The sequence below is a fragment of the Eschrichtius robustus genome, chromosome 14, assembly GCF_028021215.1.
Source record: "Eschrichtius robustus isolate mEscRob2 chromosome 14, mEscRob2.pri, whole genome shotgun sequence".
Taxonomy (NCBI): domain Eukaryota; kingdom Metazoa; phylum Chordata; class Mammalia; order Artiodactyla; family Eschrichtiidae; genus Eschrichtius; species Eschrichtius robustus.
Genome location: NC_090837.1, coordinates 19,134,683 through 19,157,487, shown reverse-complemented (window position 1 = coordinate 19,157,487; position 22,805 = coordinate 19,134,683). Strand labels below are relative to the sequence as shown.

The following is a 22,805-nucleotide window of genomic DNA, read 5'->3' as shown; positions in this document are numbered from 1 at the left end:
AAAATTTTGAAGGATTAAATCGGATAATGTTTATAAAGTATGCACAGAGTTTGGTATACAGTAGGTGCTCAATAAGCAGTAAATTCCTCCCCAGCTCCTTTCCCACCAGCACCCACTTCACCCAGCACTCGAATTCACCCAGAGCTTCCCCACTTCTACCTACCCCTCTTCTACCTACAGTTTATATAAATTACCCATTTATCCTTTATAACAATGGTACAAGGCTGGTGGTGGATCCCTATTTTACAGATGAGAAAACTGAGGCTCCGAGAGGTGAAATAAATACTACTCAGCTTTAAAAAATAATGAGATAATGCCATTTGCAGCAACATGGATGGACCTAGAGATTATCATATTAAGTGAAGTAAGTCAGACAGAAAAAGACAAATATCATATGATATCACTTACATGTAGAATCTAAAAAAATGATACAAATGAACTTATTTACAAAAGAGAAACAGACTCACAGACATAGAAAACAAACTTATGGCTGCCAAAGGGGATAGCGGGGGGCGGGGGGGATATAAATTAGGAGTTTGAGATTAACATACACACACTACTATATATAAAACAGATAGACAGCAAGGACCTACTGTATAGCACAGGGAATGATACTCAGTATATTGTAATAACCTATAATGGAAAAGAATCTGAAAAATAATATATATGTGTGTGTGTGTGTGTGTGTGTGTGTGTGTATATATATGTATATATATATATATATATATATATATATATGTATATATATATAACTGAATCACTTTGCTGTACACCTGAAACTAACACAACACTGTAAATCTACTGTACTTCAATTTTTAAAAATGGTTAAAAAAAAAGAGGCAAAGTACCTTTTCCAAGATCATGCAGCTAGGAAGTGGCAGAGCCAAGTTTCAAGGCCAGATCTGTTGGACAGCAGGATTCATTTCACTGTGTCACAGTGTTGTTCTCCAGTAATCTCCAACATTCTCTCCCTTCCAGACCCCATTCTTTCCCTCATTATGACGGTTTCAGCAGGGATTAGGGAAAAACAATGTATTAAACCAATTCACCCAAATGAAAAAGCATCAGAGATTATGTTAGACGTGGATGTCCAATGAGGCATCTAAGTGGCATCTAAGGAGGACGAATGGTGAGATACATTTACCACACTGGCTCCAGCAGGAAACAAGATGGAGAGTCCTAGCAGGGAGATAGGAAATGTACAAATAAACAGGTAAACTGATCAGATAGTTTCCAAGTATGTTCAATGCCAGGAAGGAAACAGGTTACAGAAGAAATACCTGTGGGAATCTGTTTTAGAAAGATGTGGTCAGGTCAAGGAAGAGCTCTTGGAAGAGGCAACTTTCAAGCCAGAACAGAGCAGTCCAACAGAAATTTCTGCCACATTGGGATGTTCCAGAATGGAATGTTCTAGAACTCTGCTGTTCAATATGGCAGCCACTCGTCATATGCAACTATTGAGCACTTGAAATGTGACTAATGTGACTAAAGAGCTGAATTTTATTTATTTATTTATTTTTTTGTTTTTGGCTGCACTGCATAGCTTGTGGGATCTTAGTTCCCTGACCAGGGATCGAACCCGCGTCCTCAGCAATGAAAGTGCAGAGTCCTAACCACTGGACTGCCAGGGAATTCCCAGAACTGAATTTTAAATTTGTTTCAATTAATTTAAATTTAAATAGCCTCATGTGGCTGGTGGCTGTTGTCTTGGATGGCACAGACCCAGCCCTAATGGATAAAAAGGGAACAACTGTGTGAATTCTTCCTACTGGTGCTAATTAAGAACTTATCAAGCAAATAGGCTTGCCAAAATAATAAATGATTATATTATTATTTTCTCCTGAGTCTTGGATTCCGAGAAAGTTCTGAAGATTAAATCAGCTCATATTTCTAAGGTGCTTAGCAAGAGAATAAAGCACTTAATAAATGGTAGATTAAAATGGTAGGGCAGGGGGAAGACTCCCAAGTTTCTACTCCCTGTCTTCCACTACTATTTTGAGGGATCTTTGCTGGTTTGTTCTTAAAAAAACAGCTTTTCTGGACTGGCAAATTTATAAAGGTAAACGATACTTAACCGAGGGCTTATCTTTGCATGGCTGTGGGCCAAAACAGGAAGTGAATTTTCTGCCCTTATATCTTCATTGCATAAAACTTAGCATTGTAGGTGAATCATTTTTCCTGCCTTGTCCCAGCAAAGGACTGGGGGAGGGGTAGAAGGATCTTGGTTTTTATAAACCAGAGGCACCAAAACATAGAAATGAAGGTGCATTGTGGGGTGATGGGGCACAGGGAGGACCAATGTGCTGTGTGACCTTGGGCAGGCCTCTTCCCCTCTCTGAGCCTCCAGTGCCTCATCTGCAGCATGAGAAGGCTGGACCAGACTCCTGAAAGCTCACAGGGCACACAGTTCTTTTGCCCCCAATACATGTGCTTTTCAAAGTCGAGAATTTTGAATTTTAGTACCAGGGGCAACTCAGGTAGTTCTGCTGGTGCTTCCCAAGATCCTGGTATTTCTGTTAGAACATTTCCAGCCCCAGCCAAGTCCCCGAATCAGGGGCCTCTGATGGAGGAGACCCGCACGTGTTAATTGTTTCTAATGACCTGGAATGAGAATCCCATGTGGAAGTATCTTCAGGGAGTCGAGGCCCACCTTTACAGTATTCCCCACGTGCCCCTAGTTTCTTGATCGATCACCCTGATGTGTCGTGAAAACTTATTCACTCCTTGAGATCATGTCTTTAGTTTCTTTATTTGTTTACTTGGTTGTTACCTGTCTCCTGCATTGGACCACAAGCTCCATGAAAACAGGGCCATATTTTTGGGGTCTCCGCTTTTCCCCACTGCCTAGCCTAGTGTGGGTTCGTGGTAGACTTTGAAGAATTACTCACCAAATGCATGAATGAAACAAGCAACCCAAACCTGCCAAAGACAGAATTCTGAATTTCTGGGGCAAGCAAGACACTTTGTGAATGAGTCTGGGGATGAATGAATGAATGAATGAATAAATGGATGGATGGGTGGATGGACGGATGGGTTGGTGGATGGATGGATGGATGAACAGACGACTAGGCGTTTTGTTGTCCCTCTTTAGCAGCAGTAGAACTTCTGTTTTCATAAAATCCTTTTTGCATAAATCTTGCGGTTTGTAGACTAGTTCTGAGGTTAAACTCCAATTTCAAATGTTTCTTCTGCCTTTAATACAGTTATGCAACCTCACACTTCCCTTCCATTTTGCGACTGGACAAGGGCTGGCTACGATTATAGATTGATTACAGATCCAGTGACTGTGCTATCTGCTCAGGGCTTCCCTCCTGTCTCTTTCCTTTTGGGTTCATCTCAAGCCAGGAGTTGGAACTTGGTCTTTCCTTGGACTTGGAAACAGTCCCCCAGGGTTGGAATTTCCATTCAACCCTTCAAAACAGAGCTGATGAGAACATTACATGATGTATAATAGCAAAATAGTCGCTCACATATTGTGAAATGAAGGTTACATGTGTTATCCCACATGTTTAACAAGCAGCAAAGTGGTTAGTACATGATGGACCTGGGCTAAGACACCAGGTTCAAAGCCGCCTCTTACTATCGTATAACCCTAATAATCCTACCCTATGGGGTGCATATGTGGATTGAGTGGGATGGGACACATTCAGGATCACGCAATTGCAGTCCTGAAGTTTAAAGTTCTGAAACTTAAGTTTATAAGTTGGCAGTGAACTCACCAGCAAAACCTGCCTTGATGCAAAGTTATTTATAGTCTTGCCCATTTTGTGTGAATATTTATGCCTTCTGCTGGTGAAATATTAACACCATAATGTGTCACATAAGGCTTTACCTTCCTAGAAAAATTTCCAAATTCTAAAATACATTGGGCCCTGGGAATTTCTGGTAAGGGATTGTGGGCACGTGTATGTCATGTGCTGAGAATATTCCCTGGTGCATAATAAGCACGAAAATATCCTTAATAAATGTGTGTGTGTGTGTGTGTGTGGCTGGAGAGACTGTAAGGAATGTCTCCAAATAGTTAGTAATCATTGTCTAACTATAGTAATAATTGTCTAATTATGTGGTATACTTATGAGTCATCTAAATTTTCTTCTGCATTTTCTAACTTTCTGCTGTAAATATCATTGTTATAAGAAGTTTTAACAATGTTTAATAATAAAACAATATAAAAATTACGGGGAGGAAAAAGTGAATCAGTCATCTCACTTCCTAGATAAGAAGCTGAAACCCAGAGAGGTGCAGGGGTCTGTCTGAGGCCTCCCAGCAAGATATCATAGGCCCTGAAGCCATTCAAACCCAGACCCTCAGCAGATACAGATCAGAAAGTGGTCTTCGAACTCCCAGTGTTGGTGCCGCCGCCTAACCTGGGCCCCAGAAAAAGTACCTCCACCCTTCTCCTAACTTGTTCTTTCTATAAATGGGAAGCGTGAGGAGATGAGGCAATTTATCAGGCAGCCTTCAGCTGTGTATCCTTGGGGATGTCACCTACCCTCTCCATGGCTGGACTGGATGCTCTAAGTCCTTTGTGGCTCTCATAGTCTTTGCTTTTGTGTGGAGGGTGAGACAGGTCTGCGTTCAGATCTCAGACCAGTCCCATGCCCTCTCCGCTTCAATTTCCTCCTCTGTTGAAGGGGGATAACATCAGTGTCTACCTCAGAAGGGTGCAGAGATCATGAGAGCGGAAGTGCTGGCAGTGGACAGCCCAGAGGCTGCCTCGGTTGTCATCATTTGCTTTTTTTTTTAAATTGAAGTATACTTGATTTACAATGTTGTGTTAATTTCTGCTGTACAGCAAAGTGACTCATACATATATTTATACATTCTTTTTCATTATTGTTTATCTCAGGATATTGAACATAGTTTCCTGCGCTATACAGTAGGACCTAGTTGTTTATCCATTCAATGTATAATAGTTTGCATCTACTAATCCCAAACTCCCAGCCCATCCCTCAGTTGCCATCATTTGAATGGGCATCTCCCAAAGTTCTTATCTGTGGCCACGGCTATTTCCAAGCCCCACCGGGCATACACCTTTAAGGTATAGCAACCTGTGTCCACAGAGGAAGACGGACTGAAGAGGCAGGTGAAGCTCTCTGATAAAAGGATACAATGCAAAGCAGAGAAGTTGAAATATCCACACAGTGTCAATGAGTATTGGGGTTTGTCAATAGAGAATAAATATCTAGAAAAACGTGAGTAAACTGGAGATCCTAACTGACTTTGGGTAGGGTAGGGTGTTTTGAAATACCTTCATTTCCTGATTTTAATTGTTTTTCCTATTTTGAGGTGGTTACATGGAAGTGTGGGCCATTTGGGTCATGAGTACTTTTGGGTTTTTATTTGAAACTTAAAAAAAAAAAAATCAGCCTACGGCAGGTTTCTTTTTTGGAAGGACTAAAGATAAAGCCATGAAGAAGCTTCCGGAAACTCTGAAGAACTGAGAATTTTGTTCACCTGTTTTATTTATGGAAAAAAATTTTTGTTGTTGTTGAAGTATAGTTGATTTACAATATTGTGTTAGTTTCAGGTGTACAGCAAAGTGATTCAGTTATACATATACGTATATATATTCTTTTCCATATTTTTTCCATTATAGATTATTACAAGATATTGAATATATATATTTTAAAATTATTGTTGAAATGTTGTTGAATGTATAGTTAGAGGACTAACCAGCTAACCAGTGCCCTCAGGCAAGGCTGCTTACACAACTCCAGGGAAAGGTCACTGTTCACTTTGTGGCCACCTGGATGGCGCCCCCTGGAGGTGTGGCCCTAGCTGTACCTTTAGAAGAGAATTCCTTTGCATTTATTTTATTTCTAATTTTTTGGGTTTGCTATCCACATAAGCTACATTTACTACTGTTGCAATGCTTGCTAGGCAGTGTGTCGGATCCTTTTTATTTATTATAACTACTTGGAGAAGCATTCATTCATTCATTCTAACTGGAATCAGATTGCCTGGGTTCAAGTCGCCAGCTCTGGCACCTTGGGCGATAGACATCTCTGCGTCTTCTTTCCTTATCTGTATTACAGAAATAAAACAGTAAGATTGCTGCGACGATTAAATGAGACAGAGGCACCAAAGAACACTCTGTAAATACCTTATCAGAAGGAAACTTACTTAGGGTCACAGGGCAGCTGCGTCTTTCCTGTCTTGGAGGCCCTCATTTTAGCTGGGGACCCAGGTGGTTCCAAGTGTGTGCTAGAAGCTCACTGGGGGGAGGGGAGGCATGGAGCAGACACGTCCCTGGAAGTATAGGTGAAAGAATAAGCAAAAACAGGAACTTGGAAGCCAAAAGTTGATTTGACTGCGGGGGCTTTTACCAGGCACCGTGGTGACATCTGAGTCACATTTTAAATAACCCATATTTTCCACCACTTCCCTATTGTGTGCGTATTCCAGCACATGAATTGCTTGCAAGTTTTTCCCAGCTGCCAGTTCGTAGGGGGGGATGCCATCCTGGAATTGTTCTACTCCAGTCCGGGGAGCTGGGGAGCCAAGAGGTTTTTTAAAGTCTCGGGCCACACTCTCCCGGCGCCCAAGGTCAGCGGTGGCTGCGCTACTGGCTGGTCCGGGGCGGGGTGGGGGGGAGGCGGGACCCGGTGTGGGAGATGGCAGGGTCTGTATCCGTCCCGGGACAGGAGGCGGGGCCCGGTCAGGGGGCGGGACCTCCCGGGAGGCGGGGTCCGCTTGGTCGGGGCGGGCGCGTCTGCCCCGGACACAGGAGTGCAGGACGCATTTCGGGATGGAGGAAGTCCCGCGCCGAGTTGGGCTGCTGCAGGGTGGTGCGCCGCCTGGCCCGAGGCGCTCTAGGACCGCGCCTCCGCCTCCCTGTCGCTGCCTGGCTGGTCCCCGGGACAGGGGTCTGCTTCACAGGGGTAGGGGGTGCATGCTGTGCATCCCAGCAGGAGCCTGGTGGGCGGCGGAAGGGTCAACATGAGTCCCGCCAAGTGCAAGGTCTGTTTCCCTGATCGCAAAGTAAAGTAAGTAAGGCTTCGACTTTAATCACCGTTATCTTTTTAAAAAAAAAATTTATTGGGGTATAATTGACTTACAATGTTGTGTTAGTTTCAGGTCTACAGCAAGTTATCATTTTATAGTCTCGTGCAGAGTCCCTCCCACCCCCCACTCCCCGCCCCCATCCCCTAGTAAAGACAGGCTGCGCCACCCCATCCTTCCCTGCCCCAGCCGAAGAAAGGCCGGCTTCAGTTTGGCAGCTGGGGAGATGGAGCCTGCCTCGCGAACTCTAGCTGGTCTTGGCGGTTCAGGTGGATGCCAGATTTGGCAGTGATGTTGATTGAAGAAGGGCTCTCGGGAGCGCACAGGTGCCTCAAGGTTGGCTGGTTGGCGGGGCCCGCGCTTTCCCCCTCCTCCTCCCCTTAGCCTTGATAAAGGTGATGGTTGCCCGATGGCAGGTCGTTTGGAAGCCTGGTGATCGTGAAGCCCGGGGCGAATCCACGTACCCTTGGGCAGGCATCCCACTTAAGGTTATTTTCTGAGCAGGTTAACCTACACAGAAATGTAGGCATTTCTGTGCCTGAGCCCTTCGTAGCACCACCTGCTTCATTTCATTTCTTTTTTTTTTTTTTTTTGTCTTCATTTTATTGCATTTTTTGAAGGTTACCAAAGTGATGCCGTGTTCGTTGTTGAAAATTCAGAAAATTATAGATAAGCAAAAAGGAAGAACAAACTCACCCATACTCCTCCTCTCCATTTGATCTTTATTAACAGCTGCTGTATAGTCTTTCAGCCTTTTTAAATTTTTGGTGCAGGTATGCTTTAATTTATGAACTCGAATCATACAGAACATACTATATTGTAACTTGCTTTTTCACTGGGCATTAAGTAGTCTACCACGGGGCTCAGCACACTGTGGCCCACAGCCTGTTTTTGTGTGGCCTGCGAGCAAAGAATAGTTTTTAACTTATTTATTTATTTATATGTTTTTTGGCTGCGCTGGGTCTTTGTTGCTTCGCGCTGGCTTTTCTCTCTAGTTGCGGCGAGCGGGGCTACTCTTCATTGTGGTGCGCAGGCTTCGCATTGTGGCGGCTTCTCTTTGTTGCGGAGCAAGGGCTCTAGGCGCGCAGGCTCAGTAGTTGTGGCTCGCGAGCTCTAGAACGCAGGCTCGGTAATTGGGCGCAGGGGATTAGCTGCTCCACGGCATGGGGGATCTTCCCGGACTAGGGATTGAACCCGTGTCCGCTGCATTGGCAAGCGGATTCTTAACCACTGCGCCACCAGGGAAGTCCCAGTTTTTAACTTTTAAATGGTTGAAAAAAAATCAGGGAATTCCCTGGCAGTCCAGCGGTTAGGACTCTTTCACTGTGGCGGCCTGGGTTCAATTCCTGGTCAGGGAACTAAGATCCTGCAAGCAGCGTGGCACGGCCAAAAAAAAAAACAGTTGAAAAAAATCAAAAGAAGGCTACTATTTAGTGAGATGTGAAAATTACATGAAGTTCAGATTTCAATGTCTACAAATAAGGTTTTATTGAAACATAGCCACGTTATGTGTCATCTATGGCTGCTTTTGTGCTTCAAGGGCCGTATTTAGTAGAGGAATAGAGACTGAATGGACTCTAAAACCTAAATTATTTACTGTCCGGTCCTTTACAGAAAGCATTTGCCAACGCTTGTTCCGCATGGTGCATTCTAGGGGTCCATAGTGTTCCTTTAAATGGATACACTTTAAAATTTATAAACAATCTCCTACAGAGAGTGGTTATTTGGGCTCTTTCTCCCTTTTTGTTATTATAACTAACACAGTGAAGAACAGCTTTGTAGCTAAGTCTCTCTCTATCCTTTGTTCTTTTCCCAGGAGGTATCCATCTGGTCCATAAACATTACCTGACTATCTCCTGAGTGTAAGGCCTGCATCTGGAAGCAGGAAGGGACACAAAAATGTTTGGGAAACATGATCTCTGCCTTCTAGGAACTCTTTTTTTTTTTTTTTTTTTAATTTATTTATTTTGGCTGCGCTGGGTCTTTGTTGCAGCTCGTGGGCTCTTTTTTTGTGGCTTGTGGGCTCGTTTTGGCAGTGCACGGGCCCCTCTAGTTGTGGCATGTGGGATCTTAGTTCCCCGACCAGGGATCAAACCCGGGCCCCCTGCATTGGGAGCATGGAGTCTTAACCACTGGACCACCAGGGAAGTCCCTAGGAACTCTTGATCTAATGGGGGAAGCAGGTGTTTTCTTAGTAATTCAAATTCAAGGCCCACGGGAGCAACAGTAATTAACTGCTACCCTTCGTGGGGTGCTTTCAGGATGCCAGGCTGAACACTTTGTACGTGTGATCTCATGCCAGGTTTACAACAGCACCATGGGACACTCAGTGGGTGCTGTCATCTCCATTTTACAGATGAGGAACCTGAGGCTGTCAGTGCTGGTGATAGCGTAACGGGGATTCCGCTCAGGCTGTTGCCCAAAGGGCTTTTCATGGGCAGCCAGGTTTTAATGCATAATGTGCTTGAATAGACTCTTTCAAAATACAAGCCCTTCCTGATGTTGGACTAGTCAGAAGACTAAAGGACTTGACTGGTAACTAGTTACTGTGGCTGGTGAGCGTGGCAGGGAAGTGAAGACTCGTAGAGCCAGAAGGGCCTCAGTGGTTGTTTAGTTTCTCGGATGCAGGGTTCAGAGAGGGCAAGAGACCCAGATGTGTGGCCAGCCCACCAGGAGGGAGGCTGACCCTCCAGTTTTTTGGTCTTTCCGCAGAGGAGACTGACAGAGCCTTCAGGGGCACCCTCCTTGGAGTGCTCAGAGCATGTCTGAGCAAAGGGCCCGCAGAAGCATAGGGGCCCCAGATTTGAATCACAGTCATTCTTGTGCACTAGGTTTTTTGTGGGGCATGGTAGTCACGTTCCTCCCACATTTGGAGCCCTGATCTAACCCATCTGGCTAAAACCCTCAAGTCTTACAGGAACGAAAGCAGGCCACGTGGTCTACAAAGGATACATTTTTTTCTGATCTATAAAACTATTAACACAAAAAGTTTAACCTATAACTCTTGAATCACATTTAATTGTACACTTTAATCCAAAAGAATAGCTTTCACAAACCACTTTATTTTTTATTTTTTTTAATTTATTTTAATTTATTTATTTTTGGCTGCATTGGGTCTTTGTTGTCACACGCGGGCATTTCTCTAGTTGCGGTGAGCGGGGACTACTCTTGTGGTGCACAGGCTTCTCATTGCGGTGGCTTCTCTTGTTGCAGAGCACAGTCTCTAGGCGCATGGGCTTCAGTAGTTGTGGACCATGGGCTCAGTAGTTGTGGCATGCAGGCTCTAGAGCGCAGGCTCAGTAGTTGTGGCTCACGGGCTTAGTTGCTCTGCGGCATGTGGGGTCTTCCCGGGCCGGGCTTGAACTCATGTCCCCTGCATGGGTAGGCGGATTCTTAACTGCTGCGCCACCAGGGACGCCCCGACACAAACCACTGTAATCCAAAAGAACGAACTTGCACGAAATTGGAATTGTCCCGGCAAGTTCAGACCATGTGATCACTGTATATATAATAATATGAAGAGCTTCCCTGGTGGCGCAGTGGTTGAGAATCTGCCTGCCAGTGCAGGGGACGCGGGTTCGAGCCCTGGTCTGGGAGGATCTCACATGCCGCGGAGCAACTGGGCCCGTGAGCCACAACTACTGAGCCTGCGCGTCTGGAGCCTGTGCTCCCAACAAGAGAGGCTGCGATAGTGAGAGGCCCGCGCACCGCGATGAACAGTGGCCCCCGCTTGCCGCAACTAGAGAAAGCCCTCGCACAGAAACGAAGACCCAACACAGCCAAAAATAAATAAATTAATTAATTAATTTAAAAAATAATAATAATATGAAGACGCTTTATTGGGTCACTGTATGGTTCCTCTCTTAGCTTAAAGTCGCTAAAAAGATGGAGATAGACAGCCACACTCTGCCGCCAAGCTCTGTAGCCTTGAAAAGTGCCATCAACCCTTTGAACCCCGGTTTCCTCATCTGTCAATGGGGCTGATCCTAATTGGCCTTTCTGGGTTCTTATGCCCAGCACTCAGGGCCGTGGGTGCTGTCCTGAGTCAGCACAAACATTTGTACAGCTCATAACAGTGATGACAGAATTCTGTTGCAAAAGAAGCCTATGCAGTCAAGAGGCATTTGGGGTCCTGTCCCGAAGTCCTGGACCATCTACTAAGGAGCCAGAAATAATAGGAAGGCAAGGTCCCAAATGCCGGCCAGCATTCCTTGGTGTGCAAACAGGGCCAGAGTTCAGAGAACAGAGAAGTGAATGTGGGTCGGAGTGGTTGGAGGACATCTCAAGAAGAGATTTGAGTCTCTGTTGGGATGAAATAAAGTTGAGGACCGGAAGGCAGAAGAGTCTGGTCTTCAGTGAGCCCCACAGTATCCCGTTATGATGTCACTGCCGAGGGAATCCTGCTCAGGACCAAGGCCTGCTGCCCATGTTGAAATGTTGGTTGTTGATCTGTGGGTGGTCTCACTCCTATGTTGTGCACAGTAGAATTTCCTGAGGGGCTTTTGAAAAACCAAAGTCTGCAAACTTTTCATAAAGGGCCAAATAATAAATATTTTCGGCATTGTGACAGTATGGTCTCTGTCACAGCTACTCAGCCCTGCCTTTTACTGCTCCAGCTCCCACAGACAATATGTAGTTGAATGGGCCTGAGTGTATTCCAGTCATGATTTACAGACACTGAAATTTGAATTTCATATAATTTGCACGTGTCACAAAGTACGATTCTTTTTCAACCATTCAAAAATGTAAAAACCTTTATTAGTTTGTGGGAGGTACAGAAACAGGTGGCAGACTGGATTTGGCCCTTGGGCCCTAGTTTGCTGACCCCTGGCCCAGCCAAAGTGGCCATCTCTGGAGGCACTGAGGGGGCAGTTGGCCTGAGAAGTTTCCAAGCGTCCACTTATCTGGGGGTCCAAAGATGAGTTCAAAGCTATCGACCTTTCCTGGGCTATGCAATGTCCTTTCTTGCTTACTTGCTGGGTGATAATAGTAAGGCCTTTACTTCCATCAGGGCATCAGCTCAGAGCAGTGACCATCCCTGTTTTACGAAAGAAATGGTAGGGTAAGGGATTTAAGAGCTGGTTAATACCAGGGCCCTAGCCTGATGGCCTCACACTGGGGCTTTTATACTGGCTCCCGTGCAGAGAGGCACCTCAGCTAAAGCTCTTTCCTGCAGGCCAGGCCCAGTGGTGAACCCTGGACACATGCTCTAGGCGGCAGATCCTATTAATATTATAAATATTCACATCCTATCAGGGAGGCAAGGCACAGAATGTTGAAGCAACTTTCCCAAGATTACACAGGTCATAAGTAGTAGATTTTGGATTCAAAGCCTGGGAGGATGGTTCTAGTCTACTGGGCTTTCTCACTTGTGGCACTGTTCACATTTGGGGCCCTGTAATTCTTTGCTGGGCTGTCCTGGGCTTTGCAGGATGTTGAGTGGCATCCGGGCTTTTTATCCACTAGATGCCAGGAGTACACTCCACGCTGTGATGACCAAAAATGTCTGCACAGTGCCGTGCGTCCCCAAGGGAGCAAAGTTGCACCCAGTTGAGAACCCCAGATTACCATATTGTCTCTCAAATGTAAGTGCTTGTTTTTTTTGTTTTTTAATTATACATGGATTTTTTTTTTAACATCTTTATTGAAGTATAATTGCCTTACAATGGTGTGTTAGCTTCTGCTTTATAACAAAGTGAATCAGTTATACATATACAATATGTTCCCATTTCTCTTCCCTCTTGCATCTCCCTCCCTCCCACCCTCCCCATCCCACCCCTCTAGGTGGTCACAAAGCACCGAGCTGATCTCCCTGTGCTATGCGGCTGCTTCCCACTAGTTATCTATTTTACATTTGGTAGTGTATATATGTCCATGACACTCTCTTACCCTGTCTAAGTGCTTGTTTTTGAAAGTCCAGACCATAGAGTTACTTCCATTTATCTCAGATAGCTTTGTGCCTCGAAATTCGATCCCGGGGGTCAGATAGAATTGGATTGGAAGCCCAGCTCTGCCACTTGCCAACTGTGTGACTTGAGGTCAGTGGGCCTCTCTGAGCCTCGGTTTCTTCATCGTGAGCAGGAGATGATGGTCTCCCCTGCATAAGGCTGTGGAGATTCAGGGAGGAGCCCCCTGTGCCCAATCTATGGTGACATTTGAGGATGTTTATTCCTTCCTTCCCAGTGCAGTCCTGCCTGGTCTCGTGCCTGGGCAGCTGATGGTGTTTGGTGTTTGGCTGACAGCTCTGTTGTGTAGTTGACCGCACCTGAAGCCACTTCCAAAGTCACCGTGGAATATTTCAGCCTCCACACTTGCCTTGGAACGAATGACAGCCAAAGGTCAGTCCCCCAGAGCCAATGTTGACTGGCCTCCAACTTCATCAAAAACAGATAAAAATAGCCACTAGCCTCAGGCTGGCCCCACTGAAGCAAAGCCACACCAGCAGCATTGTGTGTTCACCCGTGTACTTTGCTGTGATGGGTTTGGGACCCTTCTGGTGGAGGGGCTGTGTCACCAGTTTTGAAGTCAAAATGGCTCCGTGAATGGTTTTTCCCAGGCCACAGAATGGTGTTTGTCTAATGGTTGAGTCTTTCTTTGTTGCTCTTTAGGTCAGATTGCTGAGTTTTAATGTTGTGTGTATAAAAATGGGATGTCTCAGACTTTCTGAAGCCACAGGATCAAGCCAGCCAGTTGGGGAAGACCATGGACAGAATGGGGAGGGTGGATGGTTGGGGAGGAGGCCATGGGCAGAGGAGTGGCCTGATGCCTTTCTTGGTTAGATTGGGAGATCAGTAGCCCCTGATCCTCTTGGCATCACTGCATTGAAATAATATAGAGTTTACCATGTGCCAGATGCCATCTTTTTTAATTTTTTTAAAAATTTATTTATTTATTTATTTTTGGCTGTGTTGGGTCTTCGTTTCTGTGCGAGGGCTTTCTCTAGTTGTGGCGAGCGGGGGCCACTCTTCATCGCGGTGCGCGGGCCTCTCACTATCGCGGCCTCTCTTGTTGCGGAGCACAGGCTCCAGACACGCAGGCTCAGTAGTTGTGGCTCACGGGCCTAGTTGCTCCGCGGCATGTGGGATCTTCCCAGACCAGGGCTCGAACCCATGTCCCCTGCCTTGGCAGGCAGATTCTCAACCACTGCGCCACCAGGGAAGCCCTGTCAGATGCCATCTTTTAGTTTCTGTGTATTGATATGAGCTTATTTAATCCTCACAATCCAATGAGGTACATGTTATTATCCTCATTTTACAGTGGAGTATACTGAGTGCCTTACCCAATGGATACCAAAATGACCATGGCTTTCAGCATCCCTATTACAAAGTTAATAGCTTTTTCTTCTTACTGAAAATAATATATCATGGCAGAAGATTTAACAAATACAGGCAAAGAGGAGAAAATAGAAACCACCCATAATTCAACCACTTTGAGAAAGCTGCTCTTAACATTTTGGTATCTATTTCCCTAGATCAGGGGTCTGCAAACGATGGCCCTCAGGCCAAATCTGCCTGTTTTCTAAAGAAATAAAGTTCTTAAAAACAAACTGAACTGCTTGTTGGTTAATGGAATGTAATTATGATGAAAGCACCGTTCATATTTGTAAGATGATATTGACCTTCAGAGTCCTTTTCTAAGCCCTGTTTCATTTCAACAGTTCAGTCCTAGGAGGTTTTAGAAGAAAAGCTGCTTGCAGTTTGTGGGAGGCAGGAAGGCCAGTTCAGGGGCCGGAAATCATTTGTTCATTTGTTTGTTCTTTCGGACAACATGCATAAGCCTTGTTGAACGGAGATCGTCTTAACTGAAAATACAAATCCTGTGGTGGCATAGCATCATTATGGGTTTCTGTCATTCATTTCTGGTTTTGTTTCCTGGCCAAGAAGTCCGTTTTTTCATTTCTGATAGGCAGAGCTTGGGTTGGGGCAGGGGTGCAGGGGACAGACTGCAGGTTTGTAGAAGGCTTTTCCCAAGGGGAACTGTCCTGGATGCAGAGACTTTATACAACAGAAAATGCCCACACCCAACATTTCCTGGTGTGATGGAAAGAGCCCCAGTCTCGCTGACTTGCTGGGTGATTCCCTTTGCCTGACAGGACCTCAGTTTGCCCATCTGTAAACTGGGCTTTCTCTCCCCACAGTGGCTTATTGGCTTCCAGCTTTGCACTCCCCGGTGACGTGCTGGCAGTGTTCCTTAGGGTCTATCAGTTCTTTTTTTTTCCCAAATATTTATTTATTTATTTGGCTGTGCTGGGTCTTAGTTGTGGCACATGGGATCTCCGTTGCCGCGTGTGGGATCTTTTGTTGCAGCATGCGAACTCCTAGTTGCAGCATGTGGGATCTAGTTCCCTGACCAGGGATCAAACCTGGGCCCCCTGCATTGGGAGCACTGAGTCTTAGCCACTGGACCACCAGGGAAGTCCCAGGTCTATCAGTTCTTCACCAAAACTTTTGGCCTCCCGAACCCACTCAGCCCCAGCCTCCCAAAATGCCTGGTGACACAGTTGCTGGATGCACCTCTGGGTGGCAAACCTCTAACTTAATGCCTGGCAGGTGGCTATCTCCCTGCTTGAATAGCCCATTTCCAGGTTGAGAGAGTGGGCTGGATGCCTGATTCTGCACCTGTCAAAACCCCACCAAATGATAGCAGAGAGATTTTTCTTAAAGAGCTGGAAACCCATCAGGCCCTGGAAGAACAGGAGGGGAAGTTAGCAGCAACATTTTGGAAGCCAGAAAGCAGAAGAACAAGCAGTCACTGGCTGAGCAGAACCAAGAGGGCTGAGCCGTAAGGCAGCAGTGAGGGAAGCTGAGAACCTGTACCCCAAAAGGCGCAGGGATTAGCAACATTGGGTGCCTCTGCGCCTGGGAGCATCTACGTGAGAAGGATTGGGTGAAAGAATCCCAGATCCCCTCATCTGCTCCAGGTGGCTGGGGGCTGCCCACTTCCACCCCAGCAGCAGGCAGGCGGTTTGATCTCTGGAGAGGGAAAAGCAGAGGGTCTTTGGACTGGAGACCGATGGGCACTGCGGAGCATGTGGAGCCTGTGTCCTGAACCGGAGGATGGGTGCTGTGTACGTGCTGAATCCTGAAAGCTGCCCTGTCCCCCACACCTGTCCCAACAGTTCTCCCACTTCCCCCTGGTCCCTAGGCTCCTGGCCAACCTTTATCCTACAGGCAGAAGACCCCAAAACTTGTCCTCACTGGGGGAATTGGACCAGCCAGGGAGGATGACTCTAAAAATACTTGGGGTTCCCCAACACACAGTCCTCCCGGATCACCCTGCATTGAGGTCAGGGTCCAGTGACCCCAGCACATGCTCAGTACTTCTCATCAGCCCTCTAGTTCCTGCTCTTGGTCATGAGGAAGCAACCATAGCTTATCAAACATTTGGGTGCAGTTTCTAAGATGGAAGGCAGGCCCCAAACATACAAACAAAGGGGACACAGGAAACGTGGGAGAAACAGAAACCAAATCAGGAGAAGAGAACTTGGATAAGCTATCATAAATACCCTCATCGGGGGCAGGGAGGATATTATACACATAGGAACAGGATGTATAGAAAAGGGGATATTGACAGACCAAAACCAAGCTCTTAGATGTTAAAAACACGATATTAGAAGTCAAAAACTCCACTGAACAGTTAGGAGATAAGGCTGAGGGAATCACCCAGAAGGTAGAAGAAAAGAGAGAGAAAATAGGAGAGGGGAAAAATACATAAACTAGTGGGCAGTCCAGGAATTTCAACATCCAGGTAATAGGAGAGAATGGAGAAAAAAGAGGCAGGGAAGTCACCAAGGAAATATTTGAAGATAAATTCCCAGACCTCAGTTTCCAGATTGAAGGAGCCTGACAGCTTCCCAGCCTTACTGATGGAAGTAGGCACATACCTCAGCACATCACTAAAATCATTCCCTAAAATTGTAGAATACTGGGGCAAAGAGAAGATCCTATAAGCTTCTGGATATGAAAAAACAGGTCACCTACAAAAGGATCAAGGATCATCATGGCTCTGGTTCTAGCATTCTTGGAAGCCACAACAACAGTGACATAAGGCTTCCAAAATTCTAAAGGAGAAGGTTTTCCCTCTTAGAATTCCATGCACAGCCAAATGATCGGGTCCAATGTGAGCGCAGAAGGAAGACAGTTTTAGAACATGCAAGGCCACAAAACGTTTACTCCCCTGAACACCTTTTCTTAGAAAGCTACTGAAGGATGTCTTCCATTGAAACAAGAGAGTAAACCAAAGAGGAGCAAGACATGGAGGACAGAAAAAAGGGATCCGAGAGAACCAAAAAGAGTCTCCGAGGTGATAGTGGCAAGGGAACCCTATGCAGCCAGGATCAAGACAAGCACGTTGGGGCATTATTGTCACGTGTCCTGCCATTGTACCATCTTTTTAACTGGATGAAACTACAGGCGGATATGCCCCAGTAAAACACGGGAGTCCATCAAGAAAGAGGGAGCCATGTGGTCCCTCAAATTCAGGATCAAACCCCAAGGAAAGGCAAAGGGAATCCTAAGGATGCCAGTGAAGGGAAGTCCCAGTTGACGGTTGCATAGGGGTTTAGAGAACAGCGTCTGGATGAAAGGAGAGTCGAGGCCTTCAGGAATGATGTGGCCAATGGAAAATAATGGAACCGATCAATTATCTTACGTGTACTAAGAGGCTGAGGAGTGAGGTGAATTAGTGACAGATGCAAGGAAAACCAAGTCAATGAAAATAAATCACTAACTCCAGGGAAAAAAAAAAAAAAAAAAAGGAACATCTGGTATACCACAGCCCCTCACCTGTGAATAATGATCCCAGACTCATAAAACACTGAATACTGAATTTACCAAATTGCAGTATACCTGTATTGAGAGGTTGGGGAAAGGGGAGCAGATGGGAAGGCTGCTTAAGAGCACTAATTCCACATCTGTCAAGATAAGAAGTTCATAGATGGATGGTGTCTTAAATGGATGACTCACGAGATAATGTACACATATTGTTCAGAACCATGGAGATGTGTAAATGCCAGAAAGAGTCAAATGTGATTTCCTGTGGGGTGGGGTTCTAGAGGGGGGATGGGGCAAGGACCCTCTATTATACATTTTTTTGTTTTCAGTTTTTTCAAAAAATTTGATACACACGTACAGAAAAGCACATGAAAGGTACAAACTGTTTAACAAGTGTAAAGTATTAGAATGTGGGAACTTCCCTGATCATAAACTTGCACCCCTGTTCTAAGCTTTTTTTGTATTATTTGAGCTCCTAAATTATGGGCATATAAAGTAAGAATGACTCTAAGATGAAAAATCTGATCATACAGCTTGGGGCAGATCAGGGGGTGGCTGCTACTTCATTTGTGATCTGACCTCTCGAGTCTCCTCGTATAGTGTTTCAAGTTCCCCAGAGAGGGACTGCAAAGCAGCAGGGGTCTGATGGGCTTTGGCTTCTCTGTGGATGTGCATTTCATAGCTGCCGGGTGGCCGACCCCCTCCCCGAGCGTCCCAGACCTGCTTGCTCACGGGTCTGTCCTGTTCCCTGGCAGGCCCAGCATGTCCGGGCTCCACCTGGCGAGAAGAGGCCGAGAACAGAAGAAGCTGGACCTGCACAGAGACTTTACTGTGGCTTCCCCGGCCGAGTTCGTCGTGCGCTTTGGGGGGGATCGGGTCATCGAGAAGGTACAGATGGGGTCCCGGCACTCGGTGTGGGGTGAGGTGGGCCAACCAGCCTCAGGCTGCAGAGAAAAAGTCCTGCCCCTTTGTGAGCGCTTGCGAAGGGCTGGGCGCTGGGCTTCATCAGCTTTTCACCCTCACGACAGCCTAAGTGACAGGTGCGTGACCCCATGTCACAGAGGAGGAGACTGGGGCCTCTGAGAAGGGTGGGGAGGCAAAGACCCTTCGTGCAGGGGGCTGCTTTCTGGGTTTCTAGGAGGGGAAAACCCAGCCTAAAACCCAGCCCTGCCCTCTCGAGGGGTATAGCTCCTTACAGGAGAGCAGACCCAGATACTAGAATGACAGTGACGGAAGGAAACAGCTAAAATTGGTGGTTTGTGAAGGCTTTTCACATTGTTTCCTGTTCCAGCCGGTAAAGGCCCTGACCTCGTGCCGTTTGATCATTCCTGTCATATTCACGGAGAAGCTAGAACTCAGGGATTTGACATTGGTTGTCCAAAGTCACGTAGGTAGTAAGTGCTGAAGTCAGGATTTGAACCCAGGTCAGTTTGACTGAAAGGCCTTTTTCTTTTCCATTTTATTTGAGGGTGGTAATAATAATAATAACAACAACAACAACAACAATGGCGGCAGCTACCATTTATTGAGGGTCTCCTCTGGGCCAGGCATCCTGTTAACTGCTTTACATTGTTGTGTCTCATTTAACCATCCCCACAGCATTGTCAGTGGGTATTATTTTACAGATGAGGAAACTGAGGCCCAGACAGGGGAAGTGGCTTGCCCGGGTCTCACAGCTAATCAGCGGCAGAGCTGGAATTTGAAACCAGAGCCCATGCCCTCACCCCAGCATCCTAAGTACAGCATTGAGCCACAGAGACTCATATAGGTTCCCCAACCCGGCTGCCACCAGTCTCCCTGGCTGAAAATGCACACGCCCACGCGCCCCCCCAAGCCTTGCTCTGATAATTAGGTTGAGGAAGCCATAGCCCAGCTGTTCTATCATCACTCATGGGAGGCATTTTTGAAAGGGGAAAAGGAACGCAGAAACTATGGTGGCCACTCGCGGGATGTGATGTCTGGGCTCGCATTCCCTTCTGTAAAATAGAGGCGATCACATCCCAAATCTCCAATGAGACTTGTCCTTCAGGGCCATCATGAAGATTAGTCAGCGATGGAAGGACCTTAAAATTATGGACTTGGTACAGAAGTTGGAGCTTTGAACCTATACACCTAATTTTTTTTTTTTTTTTTTTTTTTAAACAAGAAAACCAGAGCTTGGTTTTATAGAGACCAAACCAGGAGGTTTACCAGTCTGAGCTCCTCATATGAAGATGAAGCACAGAGTGGGAAGGGATCTGCCTAATGCCACACAGCAAGTTCACAACACAGTGAGAACTGAAACTAGGACCCCTCTGTTGCTGGGGACAGCCAGCCTCACTGCCTTTCTTCCTTCCCAAATCTGGGACCTTTAACCTTCTGGATACAGAAGCAGCCACCGGGGACAGTTCAGAGCATAGGTCATACTGTGGAGGGCTCACAAGTCCCAGCTCTGCCACTTACTAGCTGTTTGATCTTGGGCAAGTACCTTAACTCCTCTGGGTTTTAATGTCTTTAACCCCAAATAGTGATAAAAATACAACCTCTTTCAAAGGGCTGTTGTGAGGTTGAAATGAAATGGTGCTGGTAAAATACACTATACTGTAGCTTGGTACATACTAAATGCTCAAAAAATGTTACGTGATCATGATGGCGCCAAACAGAGGAATCAAAAATCATTTATCCATCCATCTGATCATCCATCCTCCCATCATCCATTCAACCATCCATCCATTGGATCATCCATTCATGCATCCAGCAGACTTTAAGTACCTGCTCTGTGCTGGGCTGAGTGCCGTAGAGCTACAAAGAGGTGCCATGGGAGGCTCACAGAGGTGAGATGAGCCCTGGGGTAGCACTCAGCCTCCAGCACAGGTAGATGTGCAGCTCTGGCCCCATCCTCGTTTTCCCCTGTCCAGGTGCTCATCGCCAACAATGGTATCGCCGCCGTGAAATGTATGCGCTCCATCCGCAGGTGGGCCTATGAGATGTTCCGAAATGAGCGGGCCATCCGGTTTGTAGTCTTGGTAACCCCCGAGGACCTCAAAGCCAACGCAGGTATTGATACTTGGGCCCTGACTTTCTTCCCCTCTGCCACGTCCACCCGTCCTTACCTGCCCTCACCTCCTTCACCCCACCTGGGCCAAGTCCATCCTGGACCTCAAACAGCATCGCAGGTTACCTCTCCTGAGCTCGTATTTATTTCCCCTTTCTTTATTTAATTAAAATTTCTGCTGACAACAAGAGTGACCCATATGTCTTATAAAAATGCGAATGGTTAACATGCAAAGCGGAAATCTCACCTTTGAGAAACGTTACAGTAGATTGGTGTTTCTTCCTCCGTATATTTTCTTCTTGCACTTGTATGTACTGTTTTTCAATCATTCCTTCATTTTTCTATTTCTTTACCTCTCCATGTCTATTACCATTGATCATTCTGTTAATAACCATTGGACAACTTGCTTTTTTCCCTGAACAATTGTATCCCTTTACAGACCCTGCACACAGCAGCCAAACAGATCTTTTAAAAATACAGCTCAGGTCCCATCAGCCCCCTCCTGTGTCCAGCACCAGCTACCTCACCCCCCCGAGCCTCCCCAGAGTTCAGGCCCTCGGCTCTGCTCTGCACAGACGTGGCCTCCTTTTTGCTCACTACAGTGAGGACAGGTTTCTGTGTTAGCCCCATTTTACAGATGAGATAATCAAGGCATGAGGGTGTAACTCCCTTGCCCGGGGTCATGCAACCAGTATGTGATGCAGGCGGGATTGAAACCCGGGGCTGAGTCCACAGCCTTAGGCTGTCGGGTCTCCCATCGTGCTCAGGCTAAAATTCCAGAACCTCACTCAGGCCAATTAAGGCCTCACATGACTTGACCCCTGCTGGCCTCCTGAACCCCCATCTCCCACCTCTAGACATCCATCCCTGGGCCCCAGTCACACTGGCCTCATCAGTTTTGGCCTCGCTCTTTCCTGTTGCAGAGGCTTGGAATGTTCTGGATGTTCTGCTGACAGTGTACGGCAGGTCTCCACCCCTCCACGCACGACTTGGGTCTCATAGTCCTCCTGGGCATCCCTCTCAGAGAGCCCTGGCGCTGCTCACCGTCTGTAGTTATCATGTTTGTCTCTTGTTTATCTTCTCCAACGTGATAGTAAAATTCAGCGAGGAGAGGGTCATGGTCTGACTTCTCGCTTTATAATCTCTGGGACCTCTCCAGTCACCAACACGTGTTGGATAAACTATCAGAGGCAGGCGGGCCAGAAGGAAGCATGGCTCTCGAGTTTCTTTCCAAGTCTGCACATAAAGTTCGACATCATTCCTTTTCAGGGTCTTCGAGAATTTCATAGTACAGATGTACCAACTCCTGACTTTTGATTGAGTCTAGCTTTTCACAGTTCACAACACTGCCCCACGAACACCCTCTTACATCAGTCTTTGGCCTCGTCGATGAGTGTTTTCTTAGAACATATTTCTAGAAGTGGGATTCTGGTTTTAAAGAACATGAATATTTTTAAATCAAAACATTGTATTGTATTCAGCTTTGAAAAGGAAGGGAATCCTGTCTCATGTTACAGCAGGGATGAACCTTGAGGACATTATGCTCAGTGAAGTAAGCCAGTCAAATACTCTATGATTCCACTTATATGGGGCACCTAGAGTTGTCAAATTCTTAGAGACAGAAAGTAGAATGGTGGTTGCCAGGGGCTTCGGGGAGGGGGAGGGGGAGTTGTCATTTTATGGGTATCGAGTTTGAGATGCGTGAGATTAAAAAGTTCTGGAGATCTGTTTCACAACAATGTGAATACTTGACAGTACGGCGCTGTACACTTCAAAAGTGATTAAGATGGTAAATTTTGTTATGTGTTGTTTTTTTTTTTACCATGATTAAAAACAAACATTGTATTGTTTAATGGCTAAACAATGTTAAGATAAACCTTAAATAAGAATTTTTAGGGAGTTCCCTGGTTGCCTAGTGGTTAGAATTCCAGGCTTTCACTACCGTGGCCTGGGTTCAGTCCCTGGTCGGGGAAATGAGATCCCGCAAGCCGCGT

General features: G+C 46.2%; 1 protein-coding gene across 1 annotated transcript in view; it reads left to right on the top strand.

The window, feature by feature from the left end:
• Window positions 1-22,805, top strand: part of ACACB (acetyl-CoA carboxylase beta) — a 99,400-nt gene that overhangs the window by 2,082 nt on the left and 74,513 nt on the right. Inside the window, exons 2-3 of the mRNA XM_068563713.1 lie at window positions 18,533-18,665; window positions 20,675-20,813. Coding sequence (XP_068419814.1) covers window positions 18,533-18,665; window positions 20,675-20,813 — 272 coding nt within the window. The remainder of the gene's footprint in view (window positions 1-18,532; window positions 18,666-20,674; window positions 20,814-22,805) is intronic.